Consider the following 20,749-nt stretch of genomic DNA (forward strand, 5'->3'; position numbering starts at 1 on the left):
TGGGGCTCCTTCCTTTCTCCAGGCGCCCTCATCCCAGCCCTGCCAGGCTGTGCAGGGACCCTCGGGGTAGCACACATACCTCCCCAGGTAATGAGTTTATCCATTGTGGAGGTGCCCATTACCACGTTGTTTGCAGTGTACACCGTTTGAAATTGTCCATTGCCAGAGTAAGTCACCTAGCAAATATTTAAAATAGTAAAACTCCCCGTTGAATTTTTAGGCTTGACACTTGTACCCCACCCTGCACCCCTTTATTCTTGTTATTCAAGTCCACCAAAGCTCCTCACGTGGGAGCCTTAGCATCAGACTGGAGACTCTCAGATGGTTCCCCCTCCCTGGCCAGGCATGCTTAGCGTCTCATGGCAGGAGTGGCCTGGCCTTTCCAGTCTCATCACTATTCAGTTCCTCCTTCAATCCCAGAGGCCAAAAGAGATTTTAGTTTCATAGGGCAAAGAGAGGCCCTGTGTGAGCATTCCCTTCCAGGTGTGGCCTCCACAGCCCTGAATTTAACTAAAAGGCACTATCTCTTCCCTTTCTCGGGGACAACTTTCATCGGTTGTCTCTCAGCAACTGACCCCCTCCGAAATCCCTCCATATTCCCAGCTAACTTTCCTCATCAATATAAACAAGACAGCACAACCCAAACAGTCACCCCTTCTAGTCCTCGCCCAATGTTTTCCCTCATCTTCATCCCAGACTCCTCACAGGACTTAGTGATCCTCTCAGTTTCCATGGCTTACCCAGCTCTCCTTACTCCGACACCTCTGCAGTATGGCTTCTCTCCTAGAAGGTGTGCTCTGCACAGGCTGTATTTTGCTGTTCAGCATAAGATGTTCATCTGTTATCTTACCTGACCTCGTTCATTCCACAAACACAGGAGGGCCAGTTGCATGCCAGGCAGAAAGCTCTGGCCTCATGCAACTGACATTCTAAGGAGAGCAGCCTTGCAAATCCACTCAGGTGCACTGCATAGTAAGACAGTGGTGTGGGTGCCATGGAGAAAAAGAAGGTGAAGAAGAAGAGGGCTGTTTTTAGTGGTAAGACAGTTGCAGAGGACCTCACTGGGAAGGTGACATTTGGGCAAAGACTGGATGGAGGTGACATGGCTTACTTGACGTTCTGCCTCTCCCTTAGTCTCTAAAGTAGCACATTTTCCTGGATTCTTCCCCTTCTCTGCTTGCTAGTCTAGGTTTTCTCACCACTGTTTGACTATAAATGCTGGCATTTCCCCAAGGCTCCAGCTTTGTTTCTCCTCTTACAGCTTCAAGGCTTCCTGGGTTATCTCAGCCAACACTACCATATCAACTCCTTTCCCCACATTTGCATGACTTCTTGTCTAGACATCCCTCTCCTGAGCAACAGACCTTTATTTCCTGCTGCCATCTGGACACATCCAAATGGAAATCTGCCTATACCTGAAATTTAGCATGCCCAAGACAAGAACTCACTATCTCCTTCTTCCAGACTTCCACTCATACTAAAACTCACCATGCCTCTGTAAATTTCAATGATCTTGAACTCAGTCTCAGCTTCTCTTTCTGCCACCACAAATTCCACAACAGCCAGGATCATCTTAGACTCTTTCCCTACTCTGTCTTCCTTGAACCACCAAGTTGAGGCTTGACCATCCCTGATTTCCTCATCTCCCCTCTTTCCTCCTATAGGTCACTGTCCACATTCTGCCAGAAAAATGAAACAAAAAACACTACCAACACATCTACATTTAAGCCTGCTATTTATTTCCCTACTCTGTTGGAACCTGATACCTGCAAAGCATCTCTGAATTCCTCAGAATGACATCCCAAACTCTCCAACAATCCAGCACCAGTGTATTTCCTCAGCCTCATCTCTGGTACACCAAACTTTTCATGCCTGAATACACCAGATGCATCCTCTCCTCTCCCCCAGTGCCTGCTTTCTATATGTTATTCTTCTGTCTAGGATGACCTTCTTCCCTCTTCATATTCAGGCTTCCTCTTCAAGGTTCTGCTCAGACAGCTCTTCTAAATTCTGCTTCTCTGACCACTCTGATTTTCCCCAGGTCTCAGGCTACTCAGCCTCTAGTCCTTCACAGCACTGTCCATTCAGCTGTATGGTCATTATATCGGCTTTAGGTCTGTTGTCCCTTATACATTTCCGGCTCCTTGAGAGCAGGATCTGACTCATCCTGATGCTCCACCACCTGGACTGAAGCCTTATTCACAAAGATAATGAAATGGTGAAAGTCTAAGATATTTCTTCGTGGAGAGCCTGTCAGTTTGCTACATCAGTGTAAACGTGCACATATACTCTGTAGCACTGCTGTGTGGACTTGCTGCCCCGAAAGACTCTCATCTCCTAAATCCCCCTCTCCTGGACTCTTTCCAGAGCCACTGGCCAACTGCCTTCTGTCTACAAACTTTTCAGACTGCCAGCCCTTCCACATCTCCCAGTGCCTACTGTTCCCCAAACCCCACTAGCACGCTTTCCATTATAGAATGTCCCACCATGAAACTCTCCAAGACTGACACAGGAAACCTCTGGTTTTCTTAGTACCCATCCCACCTCTTATCACAGGCTATGGTTTTCCCCCAGAATGTTTGTGTATGTGTAGATATGTCTGCTTTGTTCATTTCTTGAATCCTCAGTCTTGGAGGACAGTAGCTTCACCCACCACTTCCTCCATGCTTACAAATTTGGAATAAACAAAAGAACTCTTGTGGCTAGAGGTTTTTTTGTTTTTTTTTTTTCCCTCCTTCCTGCTAGCTTCTGTCTACTCCATCTCTCTGTACTTCTGTATCACTCCCCCCCACCCCCAATTTCTCCCAACGGCCCAGAGGGCTCTCCATTCAATGGTTTCTGTCTCCGCAGACTCTGGATGGTTTCATCTTTGTGGTGGCCCCAGATGGGAAGATCATGTACATCTCTGAGACAGCCTCAGTCCACCTGGGTCTTTCTCAGGTAGGTGAGTGGTCCACACCTCCAGCCTTCAATATTTACAGCCAGGGCTGGAGGCAGGGAGTGGGACTTTCCCAAAGCGTTTCTATGTGTTTCTAGGACTGAAAACATCTCAGTTGGCAGGAGGTCTGGATCTTCCCCTTCCTCTAATTGTCCTTTAGCATTCACCCCAAGCCCTTTTGGCTGCCTTTTCCAGCAGCTATAGCTTAAACCAAAGACCATGGGAGGTGGCTACATATTTATGTCATGATGTCTTTTTCAGATTGCCAGGAAGCTGTTACTATTACTACTGCTACTGTTACTATAATTACTATTGTTATTCTTTCCTCTCACAGATAAGGAAACTGAGGCTTAGATAGGTTGCAATAGGTAGCAGGCAGAACTGGAATTAGAACTCAGGATCAGCTCTGGAGCTGAGGCTCCTGTCCCCTGCAGACCCCCTGGCTCAATCTTTCAGCCCCTCCGTGGGACGTCCCACCACCTCGGAGACGGTGATACCCACCTCTTTACAGGTAGAGCTGACCGGGAACAGCATTTACGAATACATCCACCCGGCGGACCACGACGAGATGACAGCGGTGCTCACGGCCCATCAACCCTACCACTCTCACTTCGTCCAGGGTAAGGCAGCCGCGTGCGAGCGACACCGGGGACCCATCGCAGTCAGCTGCCAGCTGTTTCTCCTTTAGCTATGGCAGGGACCGTGGCGCCGCCGCTTTTCTCACGTGCTCCCCACCCCAACCCCACCCCCCGCAGAGTACGAGATCGAGCGCTCCTTCTTCCTGAGGATGAAGTGCGTCTTGGCCAAGAGGAACGCGGGCCTCACCTGCGGCGGCTACAAGGTGCGTGGCTGAGAAAGATCCACGCCTCCTGGCGGCCGCGCCCAGCGAGCAGCGTGCGGGCGAAGGGGGCAGGACTGGAGGCTCGTGAGGGCGGGGAGAGGGGTTCCTGCAGCCAGGACTACCCTGGACGGCTCTCCCCCGCCCCAGCCCCAAACGTCACAGCGCCGCTGTGACGGGCGCGTGGCAAGGGCCATTAAACTTTGTGAACAGCTGGAGACTGTGTTTTAAGCTTGCTTACGTCTCAGTGGGTTCGAATACTGCCTTGAACGCTGGGGATCTTAACCTCGGACTGGTAATGGACCTTAGGGATGTGTAAAGCATCTGAAACAGTTCGGTAGATTCGAAGAGTTTACTCATAGAGACAGATTCTGCCCCCTCCCCCGCCAGAGGTTAAGAACCAGAGGTTTAGCTGGAATGCAAGATTTTCTTGTTTAATGGCAGCGAACATGAAGATCCCAGAGCCCCGCTTGGCGATCTGAATGTATTAGGGTTGGGCGGGCTCAGACCTCTGCATTTTCATCAGCTCTTAAATGAGTCCACTGGGGCAGGACCGTCAGTCCCTTGAGACACGTGGGAGCCCCATAACTGTGGACACTTCAGTGCACCGGCTGTGGGGCACAGGCGTTTGTGGCCGAGAAAAGTCTGCAAATGTTTCAGTCCCTTTTCCACCTTTTTGGGGTGTTTCCTGCCTGTGGCTGAGCTTCCGGCCTTCCCCATCCGCCTCAGGTCATTCACTGCAGCGGCTACCTGAAGATCCGCCAGTACAGCCTGGACATGTCCCCTTTCGATGGCTGCTACCAGAACGTGGGCCTGGTGGCCGTGGGCCACTCGCTGCCTCCCAGCGCCGTCACGGAGATCAAACTGCACAGCAACATGTTCATGTTCCGCGCCAGCCTGGACATGAAGCTCATCTTCCTGGACTCCAGGTGGGTGGTCAGGGCCAGAGTCCCCCCTAGCGGGAGGGCGGCCCAGCTCAGTCGCCGAGAGCCCCTCGTCGACCCATTTTGTGGATGAGGTGACTGAGGGGGCCCTGAGAATTGAGGATGGGCACAGCTCTGAGGTGGCTGTTCGCGGTGGGGGCAGTCCCGCAACCCGCGCTCATCCGGTGGGGTTACTCTCCGCAGAGTGGCGGAGCTGACAGGGTACGAACCTCAGGACCTGATTGAGAAGACTCTGTATCACCACGTTCACGGCTGCGACACCTTCCACCTGCGCTGCGCCCACCACCTGCGTAAGACGCCACCTTGCCGGGCGGGAGGTGGGGGCGGGACGGTGTTGGTAAGGGGAAGGGGCGGTGGTGTTGCTAGGAGAGGCCCAGCGCGCCTTGCCCCAGTACTGGCCCCAGCTCATCTCCCTAATCATCCCCGGGCCTCCTGCAGGCCGAGGGAGTTTCTGAGTTCCCGGGTGAAGTTCTCCCAGGAAGGTCTTGTTCCACCTCCTCCCCTCCCCCAAGATGGAAATGGAATCTAAGGCTTCCCCACTGGGCTCGAGCTCGCACTGACTCACTTTAGCTTTGAAACAACTTTGCTTTGAGCTTAATCTCCTGGGACAGGGAATGTGAGCATCCGGGAGTTGATGCCCACACCTGACCTTCTATAGTTAGAATGTCGAGTCTCGAGAATCCCCCAACTTTTAAGTGTTCCCCTCTTTTTTAAATCTTGAGGGACCGGAGGACTCAATGCAGCTCGACAGGACGAATTGTTCGTTTGGGAATGTTCTGGATGTCTCTCCCTCCTGCCTGGGTGCAGCTCTTAGGGCTCCCTGGGGACCTGCACTCCCCACCGCCAGGGATAACATTTGGGCCGATTCAGGAGCAAGTCTGTTCACCACGAGCCGTCTTCTGTCTCTCCATCAGTGCTGGTAAAGGGGCAGGTGACCACCAAATACTACCGGTTCCTGGCGAAGCACGGCGGCTGGGTGTGGGTGCAGAGCTATGCGACCATCGTGCACAACAGCCGCTCGTCCAGGCCGCACTGCATCGTCAGCGTCAACTACGTCCTCACGTGAGTGCACGTCTGGGACTCCGTGGCCCACTGCAGGCGACCCTGGTCTCCTCAGGCGAGGCTGGGGTCCACTGGGTAGGGTTGGTTTTGACCCCGAGCACTGACTGCGCTGGGAGGTGACAGCTCTAGCACTTTCATCATCATGAAGAGCGGTCCTTATGTTCCAGAGAAAGGTTTAGGAGTTTTCCCCTTCACAGTCTATTTTTTGATTTCTACTCTCTCTTTTTTAACCTTTTAAGCGCACTCTTAAATAAAATTTAATATGGCAGGAAGAGAGAGGAAGGGAGGGAGGGAGTGAGAGAGAGAAGGGTCCTATGTACTGAGCCATTTATAGTGAACAAACAGGACATCTGTTTCACTTTTCAAAGCTGGGTTTGAAGTGCTTAATTTTAACCAGAGTCTCCAATCAAAGTTCAGAGTTCTGAGAGTGATTCCTCCCTGAACCACAAAGAGGGTTTAAGTGACCAGGAGGGTCTAACTTGAACCTCTAGGAAGTGAAGAGACGCCATGGGAGCTAGGGCTGCAAGTCGTGGCAGGGCCTTTCTGTTGCCCTGTCCTCTCTAGGTGAAGAACCGGCCTGGAAGCCACCTGTGGATGAGACTGGCAGGGCGGCCAGGTGACCACACTGGAGCCTTAGTCTCTCTAGAAACAATAATCGTTTTGGTTTGCCAATGTGGCCCTGTAGGCTGATCACATGTCCTGGTATACCACTGGTGAAGAAAACAAATTCTGTATAATGTTTGTGAAAGTAGAATTGCTTAGCGTTGAAGCCTTTATGAAGAACCCTTTTGTGTGCAGTTATCTCTTGTTGTTGTTTTTCATATTTTAGTGCAGGTTGAAATTCTTGTGATTTTAGAGAGCCTGAGCAGTTATTTACTTTGGAAGCATTGACATACTGAGCACTTAGTAGGAATGCTATTTTGACATTAAAATGTTGGTTAAAGGGTGCTATCTTGAATCAGACTATACTATTGGCCATGAGGAATAGATTAATTTCATGTTCTTTTAACTTAGCAAATTAAAAATGTAGTAGTTGGAAATATTATGCTTGGCGATAAGATTATTTACTCTGCCCTGTTTTACAATAAAATTTAATTCAGTAGGCTTGGAAAATGAATTTGGCTTAAATGAGGATTCAGTATTCAAGAAAAATAGCTGGTGATTAAGAAACTTTTTCTTTCTTTCATTTTAGTAAATGGTATTGAAATGGATACTGTTAAGTTTTTGTAATAACAAGAAGGCTGTGGATTTTAATACAGAGCAGAAAACATACCAATATTTGGGGTACAAAACCATCTATTTTAATAAATGCAGCTTTTCACATTATTAAGATAAACATAAGAGAAAACGGCAAAATATAATTCATAAAACAAGCCACTTTGTGAAGCAGAAGTATTAGAGTGAAAAATTATGTCTGCTTACCATGGAAAGGAAACGGACATTCTTTAAGAAGGTGCTTTGTATGTCTGAGACATCACGAGCATTATACATACACTCTGTTCTCTGGTGGGTGCCTGTGGTTAGTAATAATTTTTTATCAAACAGCAGGGTATATAGTCACACAGCCCCATATAAATGATCAGAATGCAAGTTGGACCTCCCAATGGGTAAACTTAATTTATGTTTAGAGTCATTTTGAAATATTCTGTTTTGTTTTCTGGTGGGCAAGTGTACTTTCTTTCTTTTGTTGACTCTGTCATTCTTCACTTTACACACTTCTTCAGAGCTGCAGGATTAGGCTCCCAACTTTACATAAGATTAAAAAGATGTAATGAGGATAAATGATTTACAGAAGAAAAAATAGCATTGCATACGATTTTCTGAATGTTTTATACTGCTGAATGAAAAGAGAAATAAACATACAGAAGCACACAAGATGAAAAGCTGAAATTGATTACCCTTTTATGAGTCTCAGCTCCAATTCTTTGTATAAAAATTCTGAGAACAATTTTTATGGCTGTAAATGTGGAAATTGCCTTAGATGGAATGTCATCAAGTGGCTCTGTGTGTGTTGACAGGATTTTCATAATGAACAGGTTGCAGTTTGTTTGATGTGTATATCACACATCTGGCTGGAAGTTACTAATTTACATTGTCTTAGCAAATTAAATAGATGGCTATTGATTCTCTATGGTAGCAGTGAACTACCACATACATTTGTTTTCAGGGCTAGTTCTCTGTGAAGCCTGAGAATGATAAGTGAATTCCTTCCAAACACACTATCTCAAACAATACACGGCAAACCACAAGCCCCTCCAAATAACTTGACAGGCCAGAGGTTTTCCAAATTTAGATATTTTAATAGCATTTATTGTGAGGGGGTTTTCATGTCATGAAAGCAGAGAGAATTTTAGATAATCATTGGTCAAATGAAAGTGTGACATTTTGGTGGGAGCTACATTCCTGAGAAACTCATTTTTCTGATTTCCTGATGGTAAATTTATTGTTCAAGTTAAAATATGCCTAGAAAAATCAGTCATTATTATCTAACAAAAGTAATGATGAATAGAAATATTCAGTTACCTTGTTTTAATTAGTGACTGTGACAGTGAATGTAGGAATTTTAGAGGCAGGTGGTACTTATACTGGCTTTGTATGACCTCTGTACAAAATGTTGATATTCTGAAAATCTGGAGAAAAAAGAAGACACTATGATTAAATTTTAAAAATTCTCTTAGTTTTTCTCTGAGTCTTTGAGGTTCCATGAAGCTTGTGTAGCTCTTCATTAAGGGCTATCCCTCCCCCTAAAAAACCCAAAACAGGAAAAAAAAAAGCAAAAACCTGACCAGCTCATGACTCTCTGTAAGGCACACATACCCTGTTAGCTTTTAAAAAAAAACCTTTCTATAAACTTTGAGTGCCCACAGGCTTTGAAGTAAGTGTTAAGTATGACAGGCTGACAAAGCCTTACTCCCTAATTATTTTCAAGAGGAGAGTTGAATGGAGCTGGTGTCTAGCTAGTAACAGTGACTTGTGGACAAAGTCTAGAGAAACGTAGAGAGTGAAAAAGAGCATACTGTGTAAAGCCTAAGTAATTTTCTTGAATTTGTATTTCCTTGAGTTTGTTTAATTAGTAGTATTAATTATTCATAGGCAGTTCAGATGGAAAACATTAATACTCAATGTGAAGAAAATTGAAAATGTGGAACACCCAATAAACTATGAAAAGTAATTTCTAGAAAAATGAATGGTCTTGATTCTCTTTATGTTTTAAAAACAAAACTTTTATAATCTATTCTTAAGGATAAACCAATAAGATATAAAAATCTCACTTTAAAATCTTTTAAAACAGAATTTTCAAAAATACAAAAAGGTTGAAAGAATAGTACAATGAATAACCGTATACACATCATCTATAAGCCATATTTGCTTTATGTCTTTCTCTTCCTATGTGTCTATTTGTGTATGCACTTTTTCCTCTGCTGAATCATTTTAAAATAAACTACAGACATCATGATACATCATCCTTAAATAACATTCCCTTACATAGACACTATACCATTTATGATGGCACATTTAAAGTGTTCAAATTACAGTGTGTAGAAGGTTGCAAAAATATACATGAGATCTAGTCTACTGATGCCATTAAAGACAGACTGCCACTGAAATTCATCAAGTACTCACTGATGTGTGATCTCATTTAAGCTGATTGATAGATTATATATTGTGAGGGGACATCAAAACCCCTTGTCCTTTTCTGTAGTATATAGTAGTAAAATGTTATTGTATTTTAAACTAGACTTCTAATGTGAATTGTAAGCAATAAAAGCTCATATTTCACTTGGAAAGTAAAAGAGAAGATTTTTGAGAGTGATTTGGTAATTTTGGAATCAGATACATTTAATATCTTCAACCATTTTTGTTGTGGGTAAAGAAGACTTCTCTGTTTATTTCTAAGGTTAGGATGGAACAGTGTTTCAGTGGAAAATCTAACATCCTGTTTTAGAGTGATTCATTGAACATATAGAAGAAGGTAATTTTCTGTGTTGCAGTTTCTATCTTAGTGTTAGAGAAGGCAGAACAAATATAGACAATTTACATTAGTGGTCCTTATAACTTGCTATCTACTGATAATCTTGTAAATTTGTGGAAAAGTTAGGGCAAATGGTGAAGGAGCCATACTTCCTTCATGGGGAAAGGGGGACAAAGAGGACATCTACATTGTAATTTTTGCAGATCCCATAATTTTTGTTCTTCTTTGCATAAAACCATTGTTCTCATAATTAAAAAGGGTTTTTAAGTGTTAACATATTCTGTGAATATAAACCTTATGTATCCTTACCATAAAGCAGTAAACATAACATGCTCATATTAGTTTGCTCTTTCAAGTGTATTGAGTGTTGAGTTAATCTGAGCACTTAAAATTTTTTTAAAATTTAATAAACTTAAAGGCCCAGTGATATTATTGTTGTTACTACTAGGAAATTTTTAAAAATGTATTCTAAAAACTTGACCAATAATTTGAGTAGTTATAAAAAATGGACTTTATTTTTCTGGTTAGCAAAACCATCCTTTTATATTACAGATAATGTCAAATGAATCACCTTTTGACTTAGCAATCTACATCAAAATGTAAAGTAATTTACTCTTGTGCCTCAGATCAATGGAGCACTCGTTGAATAGATTTAATGTTTTTGATCATTAAAAATAATAATTGTATACCAATGTATACTCTCAAATCAGGATTGCCCCTTAATTGTGTTGAATTATTATTATGATAAAATTGAACATCAAAACCCCTTGTCCTTTTCAAAGGACTTGTTATGTAATTGAATTGTCATAGAAACAAACTGAAGTCACATTTGTGTGGATAGTATTTTTTGACAATCAAAGCTGTTAGTAGTAATTAATAGTGATTTTATAACTACCAAAACAATTTGGTAAAGGAAAGAGCTGGGACACTTAGTCAGTTTTACAGTACGTAATACCAGTACTCATTTAAATAATCTTACCTTCCGTACCTTTCATATACTTTTCACTAACTGTAATTCTTTTGTCAAAATGATCATAAGTAGTCTTGAATTCATCATTTATACTCAACATTTTTCCCCATGTTGAATTCACATTTCTTTAAAATGCTGTCACATTCATTACTTCATTTGTTTTTTTGACAGCTCTGTGTGGTGGTTGGGGCCAGGATCACACTCCCCATTTCCTATGTGAGGAAGCTGAGGTCAGGTCCGTTGAGTAAGTGGTGAAGCCAGGGTTAAAGCCTGGAGTGTTGACTGTATCCCCTGGCTCTCTGTATGGGGTTGGGGGCTGGGAGAAAATGTCTGGGAGAGAGGAATGGGTTTAAATGAGTAAGGCCTGCAGGTTTAGGCTACCCAAGTTCTGGATAGGCTTTCATCTGAACTCATGATGGAGCAAAACACTGCCTCTGTGTTGCTGCTTCACAAGTATTGATAAGTATAGATATTGACAGTTTAGGGGGTTAAATTAGCAGTGCTGCCTTCTCAATGACGTTCAGTTAAGGATGTATCTTTTTTCCCCTTAAGGACATTTTTATTTTGTAAGAAAAAAATGTGGCCTGCAAACATTTTGCTTTATCGAATTGTTTGTTTTTTGATTACATAGATACAAAATTGATATTACTAATTATTTCATTTCTACAACCAGGTTTAACATTGTATGTTCTTGACAAACGAAAGTCATTGAATTGGCAAACCAACTCATCCTTTAAAAAAAAAAAAATCACATCAGATACTAAATTACCTCCTGTGGCAGCAGGCTATTTCCGAGAGAGAGAGAGAGAGAGAGAGAGAGAGAGAGAGAGAGAGAGAGAGAGAGAGTAGGTGGACATTGGGGCAGGGGCAGCACTGACTCTTTTCTGGTTTTGAAGGAGAATGGCAGAAAAGGTTGTCTCCTGGGGACGCTGTTCAGAGGCTGGGAATGGAGAACTTCCCAGCATGCTCTGGGCAGGTATGTCATCCTCTGGTCCTTTGGTGGTGCTGCTGCCTGGCTGCTTCCCCTTCCACAGGCCTCTCTGGCTTTCCCTCTTTCCTGTCTTGTTATCCTGACCTGGAGGGCACTGACTCACAGGACCTCCCCTTTACTTCCTAGATGGAAGCCACTTGGTGTTGACTAAATGATCAGCCTGATAACTCGTCTCTGGCTGTTCGGAGGGAAAAAGGTTCTGATCTTTGAGTCACATCATGGAAAAACATGTGAATGGATGGACAAATTCAAATAAGGCTTTACTGGAATTCCAGAGAAGCATGATTTGTCTTCTGACTTAGTGTAGTCATGAGGCAAACACTGTTATGTTTCATATCAGATATGTATTGGGGGGTGGATTATGTGTATCTTTTTTTAAAAAAATTGAAGTACAGTTGATTTCCTTTTTTTGGATTATGCATATCTTGATAATTTAGTAAAAGACTGCTACTTTCTTCCTCTTATCCAGGGCTTTCCTCTCTGTTTTCTGTTCTCATTGGCTTGTGACATCTTGCTGATGAGCAGGTGGTGATTGAAAGCTCATTTGGGTTGAAGTGCCGGTGTCTGTGTTTAAGCTACCATGCAAAAAGGATTGGCTAGAGTTCGGATGGAACCTGGAAATATCTGAGAGCCTATGAATGGAGGAATTTAACATTCTGCTTTGTCTAAGGGAGTAACTTCCCACTTCCTTTTTCTCTGCCATAGGCATCCAAGGTCCAGGGAGCTGGAAGGGGTGAGAGATGATCCATGGTGAGGGTAGAGCTAAGGGCCACGAGAGAGGAACCTGCTTTTGTTGGGCATTGACAACATTTGTGGCCTGAGTCTGAGCCATCTGTTTACCATCTGTGACCTCACTCTAGGAAGTTATATTGCGCTGGAATTGTGATTTTGCTTTTTTAAAAGCACAGTATAATTTGAAGCAACCTGCAAGGGAAAGGCACAGACTTTTTTGTCAGATGTATCTGGGTTCAAACATGCATGGCTGCACAACAGCTGTGAGACTATGAGTGCAGCTCTGCTCCTTTGATCCTCTGTTTTCCCATCTGTGAAATGGAGACATTTGCACACACTTTTTAAGGATGGCTTGCATGCTCAGTCACTCAGTAGTGTCTGACTGTTTGCAACACCATGGACTGTAGCCTACCATGCTTCTCTATCCATGGGATTTTCCAGGCAAGAATACTGGAGTGGGCTGACATTTCTTCCTCCAAGGGATGATCCTGACCCAGGGATTGAGCCTGAGTCTCCTGCATTGCAGGCAGAGTCTTTACCACTGTGCCACTTGGAAAGCCATTTTTAAGAACTGAAAAGGATTAAAAGAGAAAATACATATAGCACAGTAGCTGGCAGAAAGCAGATGCTGACAATATCTTAATTCTTGTTATTGAGGGACTTCCTGGTAGCTCAGCTCTTGCCAGCTATGTGACATCAACTGATATACTTTGAAAGAAGATGAATAATTCCCTCTTTAATTTGGATTTCAAAATCCTCGAATCCACAAATTAAGTGCCTATTTTCTTTCCCTTCCTCAGTCCTTCCATTCATACCCCTCCAAGCATTGTGCTCTTTGTGTGTGGTAACTTCAATAGTGTGGTTAATTTCTAGATGAGGGGTCCCCACCTTTAGGGATCTAATGCCTGATAATCTGAGGTGGAGCTGATATAATAATAATAGAAATAAAGTACACAGTAAATATAATGTGCTTTAATCATCCTGAAACCATCCCACCCCAGGTCCATGAAAATAAAATTGTCTTCCATAAAAGTAATCCCTGGTACCAAAAAGACTGGGAACTGCTGTTCTAGAGGGAGCTGAGATTTCTGCTTGGACAGAGGTAAACCAGCATTTCCTAAGTGCCTTACATGGTGAAATGGTGCTTTACAGGGCAAAAGTGCATTCTAAGAAATTAAACTGTAATCAGATTTCTGAAGTTAGTTTAGTTGGAACCAGTGTTATGTCAATTTTACCAAATCAGTAATTATACTTTAAAGTGAATAAAACCTATGACACTGGTACTGTTGATGATTAGTGGAGCCTTTTGTGTGTTCCCCATCTCTCTCCATGGACTGATATGGCTACCTCACCAGTGTTTTCCAGAGTATGGCAGATTGCAGTGATTTATTGGGTATATACATGAAGCAGAGGTCTTGGCTTCTCTTGGGTAGTTTACAATTTAGTTGACAAAATAAGAGTTTCACTTAAATATTTAAACACTCAGATTAGCCTGTTTGAAATGATGTGATCCACTTGCAGTATTTGCTAAGGGCACAGAATTTAAGGGTAGAGCTATCAGGAAAGGAGTAGAATTTTAAGCGCTGGAAGCAGAGGTGGGATCTTTTGAGATGAAACAGTGCCTTCTGCACATTTGTCCCATTGCTCTTTTTTCCATTAAGTATTCTTGGGACAGGCTTCCCAGGTGGCGCTGGTGGTAAAGAACCCACCTGCCACTGCAGGAGACATAAGAGACCCGGGTTCAATCCCTGGGTCAGGAAGATCCCTTGAAGAAGGGCATGGCAATTCATTCCAGTATTTTTGCCTGGAAAATCCCGTGGACAGAGGAGCTTAGTGGGCTACAGCACATGGGGTCACAAAGAATCAGATACGACTGAAGCAACTTAGCAGCCGCAGCATTCCTGTGATATTATCACTCTTCCAATTTGATCCAACTGTGCTTGTCCACTGCTGTTGTCTAAGCTGAATTTCTTTGTGTCTCTACCTTTTTACCTGAACTGTCTTGATGTAACTGAGCGCATTCCATCAGGATAGGAAACTGTTTTCCCCAAGGCTCTTACCTTCCCCAAATGAATGCTAGTATATCTTCAACATGTTCATCTGACTTTAGTAATAAAAATATATTTTTTTAGCATCCAGGTATAGAACACCATTTAAAAAATTTTAAGGGATGTTAATATTCTGCATCAAACATAAATCTTATTGAAATGAATATACAGTGGTGCCACAGTGGTGTAATGGTTCTATTTTAAAAATTATTTGTAGGGAGTAAATGTGAGATGTGCGTTAGAATGACAAAAAGCAGCAGACTGGAGGAGAGAGAGGCGCAAAGAACCTGTGTGGCCAGTTCCAGATTGCAGGAGGGGAAAGCCTCCTTCAAGCTGCATTTGACATTGTAATTCTACTGTTAGAATATGATGCAGCCTAACCCCTAGGTTTCTTACTTTCTTGTTTCAAACTCTGATAGTCATAGGGATGTTTTACAAGATATTTGAAACATGTGTAATGAAATGTCACTACATTTTTATTATATAGCTTTTATTATAAGCAATATAGCTTATTAGTTAAGAGTTTGGGCTCTGGGTCTATTGCCTATTTAAATCCCAATGATGCCATTCTGGGACTATGGGAAAAATTGCCTACCTTCACTGTCTTTCTTTTTTTTTAATCTGTAAAATGCGGGTAATGATTAAATCTACCTTAGAGGGTCACTGTGAACATTAAATGAGATAATGTGTGAGGTTCTTGGAACTATGCCTGATTACAAAGTAACAAGGGTTAAGTGTGAGTGATTAGGGTGATTATTTCAGTGAAGTTAAAGAGAATAATTTTTGGCTTACCTGTACACATGGAATAAATGTCTGTGAGTCTTTGGGCTGAAGGAGGGACAGCACAACTCAGGAAGGCAGAGGGTTACCCAAGAATGAAAAGTCACCAAACATTCTGATGCATCTGAAAAGGGTTGTGAGACTCTCCTTCAGCTGGTAAGGGCTAGTGGATCTATAAGCATTTATAAATGATTTATTGAGCACCTATAATGTGTCAGGCACAGTGCTACATTCTGGGGACATCAAAATGAACCAGACAATACCTGCAGGAAAAGAAATAAGCGCCAGGCAGTAGACTAGTTTGATTTCCCTCTTGGCTTACTGACAACCGAGATTCCTTCCTGGAGGGATGTGTTTCCACCCACATTAGAAAGAACAGGGCCCCAAGTACCTTAGGACTGTTCGGACATCCCTGGGGGATAAGCTTGTAGGGGAGGTCAGACTCCCCTCTGGTTAGGTGATGGGAGGGAGTGGAGGTGATAAGGAGCTGGGCCCCTGGAGAGAGCTGTGTGCGTGTGCGTGTGTGTGTGCATGTGCACACACGTGTGTGTGTGTATGTATAGAGGTCATGACTGGCAGCAAAGTGACTGACTGCAGCTAATGAGTCCAGCTTGAATACTCACAGGGACAGTACCCGGGATAAGTCCTGTGTATCTCACTACCTGAGCCGCAGAGAGAATAGCTGTTCCCAGGTTGACTTCTGTCCTGTTGGAAAGATGTTGAATAGCTCTCTGTTCTGCTTTGAATGGGATTTTTGAGTATTTTGTGGGGCTGACTTCTTTTTTTTTTTTTTTTGGGGGGGGGCTGACTTCTGATAGGATTATGAAGCTCAACAAATTGTGAATTAAAGAATCTCTCTAGAGTTAAAATAGTCTTTGCAGATTTATTACATTTTTAGAAAGTGTCACTAATTATTTTAAGTTTTTGTAATATTTTAAGCTTTTCTCTTATAAAGGGTAATTCCCAGATTGTCTTGCCCTGGAGAGATTGGAAGATGATGGTCTGCTCAAGCTGAAGGAGGGATGAGAAGGTGCTCTCTTGCCTGGAAAGGTTAGCGAGGAAGAAGTACTTACGTTTGACGGGTGGCTAATTTGTGCCACAGACTCACAGAGACCAAGTGACTTAGCCAATACAACATGGCTCATGAGTGAGCATGCCAATCCAGGGCCTAGAATCCAGAGCCTACATATTTCCTGTTGGGCTTGGTGTCTTTAAGCTGGTAACTGTACTAGGATGTTGTTGTTGTTCAGTCATTCAGTTGTGTCTGGCTCTTTACAACCCCATGAACGACCAGGCTTGCCTGTCCTTCATGCTCTCCTGGAGTTTGTTCAAACTCATGTCCATTGAGTCAGTGAAGCCATCCAACCATCTCATCCTCTGTTGTCCCCTTCTCTTCCTGCCCTCAATCTTTCCCAGCATCAGGGTCTTTTCCAATGAATCGACAATTTGCGTCAATATTGATGCAAGTGGCCAAAGTATTGGAACTTCAGCTTCAGCATCAGTCCTTCCAATGAATATTCAGGATTGATTTCCTTTAGGATTGACTTGTTTGATCTTGCTGTACAAGAGACTCAAAAGTCGTGCTAGGGTGAAACATATGAAATTGCCATTTCTAGACATTAGAATAGTTCAAAATTGACAATTTCATAAATTCTACCTATTACTCAGGAATTGATAGGATGTTTTACAAAGATTTTTTACCAAGGTCTGTGGACAGTTCACTCTCTTGTACAATATGGGGTCTCCATTGCTTTCCAGTCTGGGTACACTCAGAACCAGTCAGCTCACCTTCCATACCTCAGCCCTCTCCCCTCCACCAGTTTAAGCACCAACATTTAAGGCATGTTCACCCAGCTGCAAGCTGTAAGCATCACCTATAGATCATTATTTTATTTAGAACATCTTATAGTTTACCAGGATTCAAATGCAAGCTGCTGTCTTTACTAGAAGAACATCTTTCCTTTGATTGATTGCTAAATAGATAGAGCTTGTGAAAAGATCTCTCTCTCTCTCTTTTTTTTCCCTGGGATTTCTTGTTCAAACAGAATTTGTTGTATCCACATCAGTAAAGCCATGCTAATACGGGCTGCTGGCCAGATCGTGAAAACAGCCTCATTACATTGAACTGGATGTCATAATGGTACCCATTAAGGTGGAATTCCCTCTGTGTTTGTACTTTTAAACCCAAGTCCCTTGCCACTTACACATCTCTCAGAATAGCAACATTCTCTGGTAACACAGTCTGAGAATGTGCTGGCTCTCTCCTCCTCCTACTGAAAACCACGATAAAAATAGAATCCTGGGTCCAGAGCATTTTTAGGGGTTTTCAGTTTGCTGCTGCTCCTTGGCCATTCATTCCACTCTCTGCGCTTGTGATGACTGTAATATGTTCTGATGGCTGAAAGTAAGGACCCACAAGATTTACTTCTTTCAACACTCCCGTTAATTGCTATTGGAGTCCAAGTATACAGCAGGAAAAGAACAGCATTTTTTTTTTCCTCCAGAATTAACCGAATGCAACACAAGAGTTTTCATTTTAATTTTTAAAAGCCGTTAAGAGACTAATAGAATCACAGCATTTCTATTAGCTGTTGAAATCTCACTATCATCCTGGCAAAGTGAAGTTATTTGTTGTGCCGGATTTGGGTAATGGACCCCTGCAGGGTTATAGCTTAGGAATGCTGGAAGGATGAAGCCCACAAAGGGGAGGGCAGAGTGGGTGTCAATCTCATTCCTCCAATTAGAGCAGTTAAAGAAATAGCAAAGTGCAGGGTGGCATTTATTGTGCGGGCTAATTGAAAACCAGAGGAAAATATTGAGACGCTACATGGCATTTCACATTATAATCTGTTTTCTATTTGTGTCTCATCTCCATTGACTCAATAGGACCTTCATTATAAACAAATTTCTGTCATTAGATTCAGCTTAATTTCTGTGGCTGTAATTAAGAGGATGGTAAGAAACATTTGAGAGCATAGTCCTCTCTACTGAAAACTGGGCATGGTTCTTGAAGTTTACCTGGCAAGTTTTTTCCCAGTGCCATCTACATGACAAGCTCTGTGGTGAGATCCTGTCGTGACCAAAACAGACAAGGTTCTCATGGAACATGATTTAGTGGGAAGAAATAGACAGTACTTATAAACAAAGAAGCAAGTTGTGTGATGTCAAAAAATGAAAGGAAAAAAATTAAGCAGGACAAAGAGATGGAAGTGGGCAGGGAGGGCTTCTCTGAGGACTCTTGAATGAAGGGAGGGAGGCAGCCATATGGAGGCCTGCAGGGAGGACACTTCCACAGTGAGAAGCGAGCGCAAAGGCCCAGAGGCAGCAACCATCCTGGTCAGTTGGTGAACAGAGGAGGTGTGGCTGGAGCAGAGAAAGAGAGGGGGAGAACAGAAGAAGATAATGCTAGAATAGGCAGAGTCAGATCATGTTGAGTTTTGAAGGCCTTGGGAAGCCACTGGAGAGTTTTGAGCCAAAGGCATGGCATGAAGTGATAGAAGCTTTGAAAGGGTCATCTGGCCGATATGGAGAGTAAGCTTCAGGGTGGGTAATGGGAAGAGGCAGGGAGACGAGGTAGGAAGTGATTATAATCACCTAGATTAAGGAAAATGATGGCTTGAAAGAAGGAGGTAGTGGTGAAGGGTCAGGTTCAGGATGTTTTCAAGGCAGACTGATGGGGTTTGCAGATGGATTGAACATGAGTTATGAAAAAAATAGGAGTCAAGAATGGCAACCTCAGGAACCTGAGTGAATAATGGGAAGAAATAGATTTGTAGGAAAGAGCAGCAATCAAGAGTTGTATGTGGACATGTTTATTTTGAGATGCCTGTTGTTCATCAGAGTGAAAAATCAGGTAGGCAGTTGGATCTGGTGTCCTGGAGTCTGAGGAGGTCTGAGCTAGAGATGGGGATCATCAACGTATGGAATTTAAAGCCAGCAAAGGGACTGAGATCACTAGGGAGTGGATTTGAATAAAGAAGCAGCCTGAGGACCAAGCCCTGCAGCCTGAGTGGTGTAGAGTCTGCGGGAACAGGGAGTGTCCAAGAGGAGGCTGAAAGGAAGCAAACAGTCAGGGATGGGGATGGGAGTAGTTTGGTGAAATATATGCAGTCAGGGCAGTTCCTGGGGGAAGTGTGAATTTTGTCTTTGGAATGTTCCCTCCCTTTTCAGTGGTTTTCTATTTTCCCTGTGGTGCCCTTTCTTTCCTCTGATTCTGTTAGTTTCTCTCATCCCTGATAACAATTGCCCTAGTTCTCAAAGTGTGGTCCACTGACTGGCAGCATCAGCACCATCCAGGAGCTTGTTAAAAATGCAAATTGTGAGCTCCATCCTAGACTGGCAAATGAGAAACTCTAAGAAGTAGAGCGTAGTAAGCTGTGTTTTAATACGTTTTTCATGTGCTTTTGATGCATGCAGAAATTTGAGAATCACTGCTCTAGGGAAAGGAACTGGTAAACTGAATCAATGAAAGATAATAGATGAGGCTTATCCTGTTGTCCTTTTCTGAGCCATCTGTCTACAGCCAAAGAAATAAATGTCTAATGTCAGATTTTGAGCATCAACCACTAGACTATTCTTGAGACATCTTCATGGGAGCCAAGGAAACTTTTCCATCCCTACAAATCATAAAAGCAGGCAGCTACCTACTTGCCTATCCTGTCTACGATGCTGCTGCTGCTGCTAAGTCGCTTCAGTCATGTCCGACTCTGTGCGACCCCATTGATGGCAGCCCACCAGGCTCCTCTGTCTCTGGGATTCTCCAGGCAAGAACACTGGAGTGGGTTGCCATTTCCTTCTCCAATGCATGAAAGTGAAAAGTGAAAGTGAAGTCGCTCAGTCGTGTCTGACTCTTAGCGACCCCATGGACTGCAGCCTACCAGGCTCCTCCATCCATGGATTTTCCAGGCAAGAGTGCTGGAGTGGGGTGCCATTGCATTCTCTGATCTTGTCTTTAGAGTGGGCTCTATTTATAACTATATATTCTATATAGTATTATACAAGCTCACCGACTCCACATATGGCAATAATGAGAAATTTAGCATTTTAACGGGCAATCCAAAATCTCTAGCAGCAGTTAAGAACTTATTTTGTTAAAACACATCTTACTTATCAGGCAATTTAAAATAAAACCTGAATACCAAGGTACATAATAATAATAACAGAACATTTGTTGAGTGGTAAATTCTTATTCATAAAATACATGTCAAATTTATTTTAGCTGTTTAAATAATAGAGTTTAATATATATTTAGTTAAGCATTACAATAGTAAGGACTTAAGGAGATTAGAAATAAATGAATCCAATTAAAGAACACGTCTGTGAGATTTGATATGTCATAGGTATGAATGAACTGTTTGCTCAGCAACTGTAAAGAAACCATTAAATGATTAACTATCTAGAATAGGTTTAATCAAGAATAAATGCTATAGGACATATTTTAAAATATTTAAGTTAAACAAATGAAGACTTGTGC

The 20,749-nt window shown here is 42.9% G+C and overlaps 1 protein-coding gene across 1 annotated transcript in view; it reads left to right on the top strand.

Annotated features, from left to right (window-relative positions):
* SIM1 (SIM bHLH transcription factor 1) overlaps nt 1–20,749 on the top strand; it is a 75,053-nt gene that overhangs the window by 11,361 nt on the left and 42,943 nt on the right. The window contains exons 4-9 of the mRNA XM_027972422.3: nt 2,851–2,940; nt 3,450–3,558; nt 3,694–3,779; nt 4,506–4,705; nt 4,904–5,010; nt 5,635–5,782. Of these exons, the coding sequence (XP_027828223.1) occupies nt 2,851–2,940; nt 3,450–3,558; nt 3,694–3,779; nt 4,506–4,705; nt 4,904–5,010; nt 5,635–5,782 (740 nt within the window). The remainder of the gene's footprint in view (nt 1–2,850; nt 2,941–3,449; nt 3,559–3,693; nt 3,780–4,505; nt 4,706–4,903; nt 5,011–5,634; nt 5,783–20,749) is intronic.

The sequence above is a fragment of the Ovis aries genome, chromosome 8 (genome assembly GCF_016772045.2).
Source record: "Ovis aries strain OAR_USU_Benz2616 breed Rambouillet chromosome 8, ARS-UI_Ramb_v3.0, whole genome shotgun sequence".
Classification (NCBI taxonomy): Eukaryota; Metazoa; Chordata; class Mammalia; order Artiodactyla; family Bovidae; genus Ovis; species Ovis aries.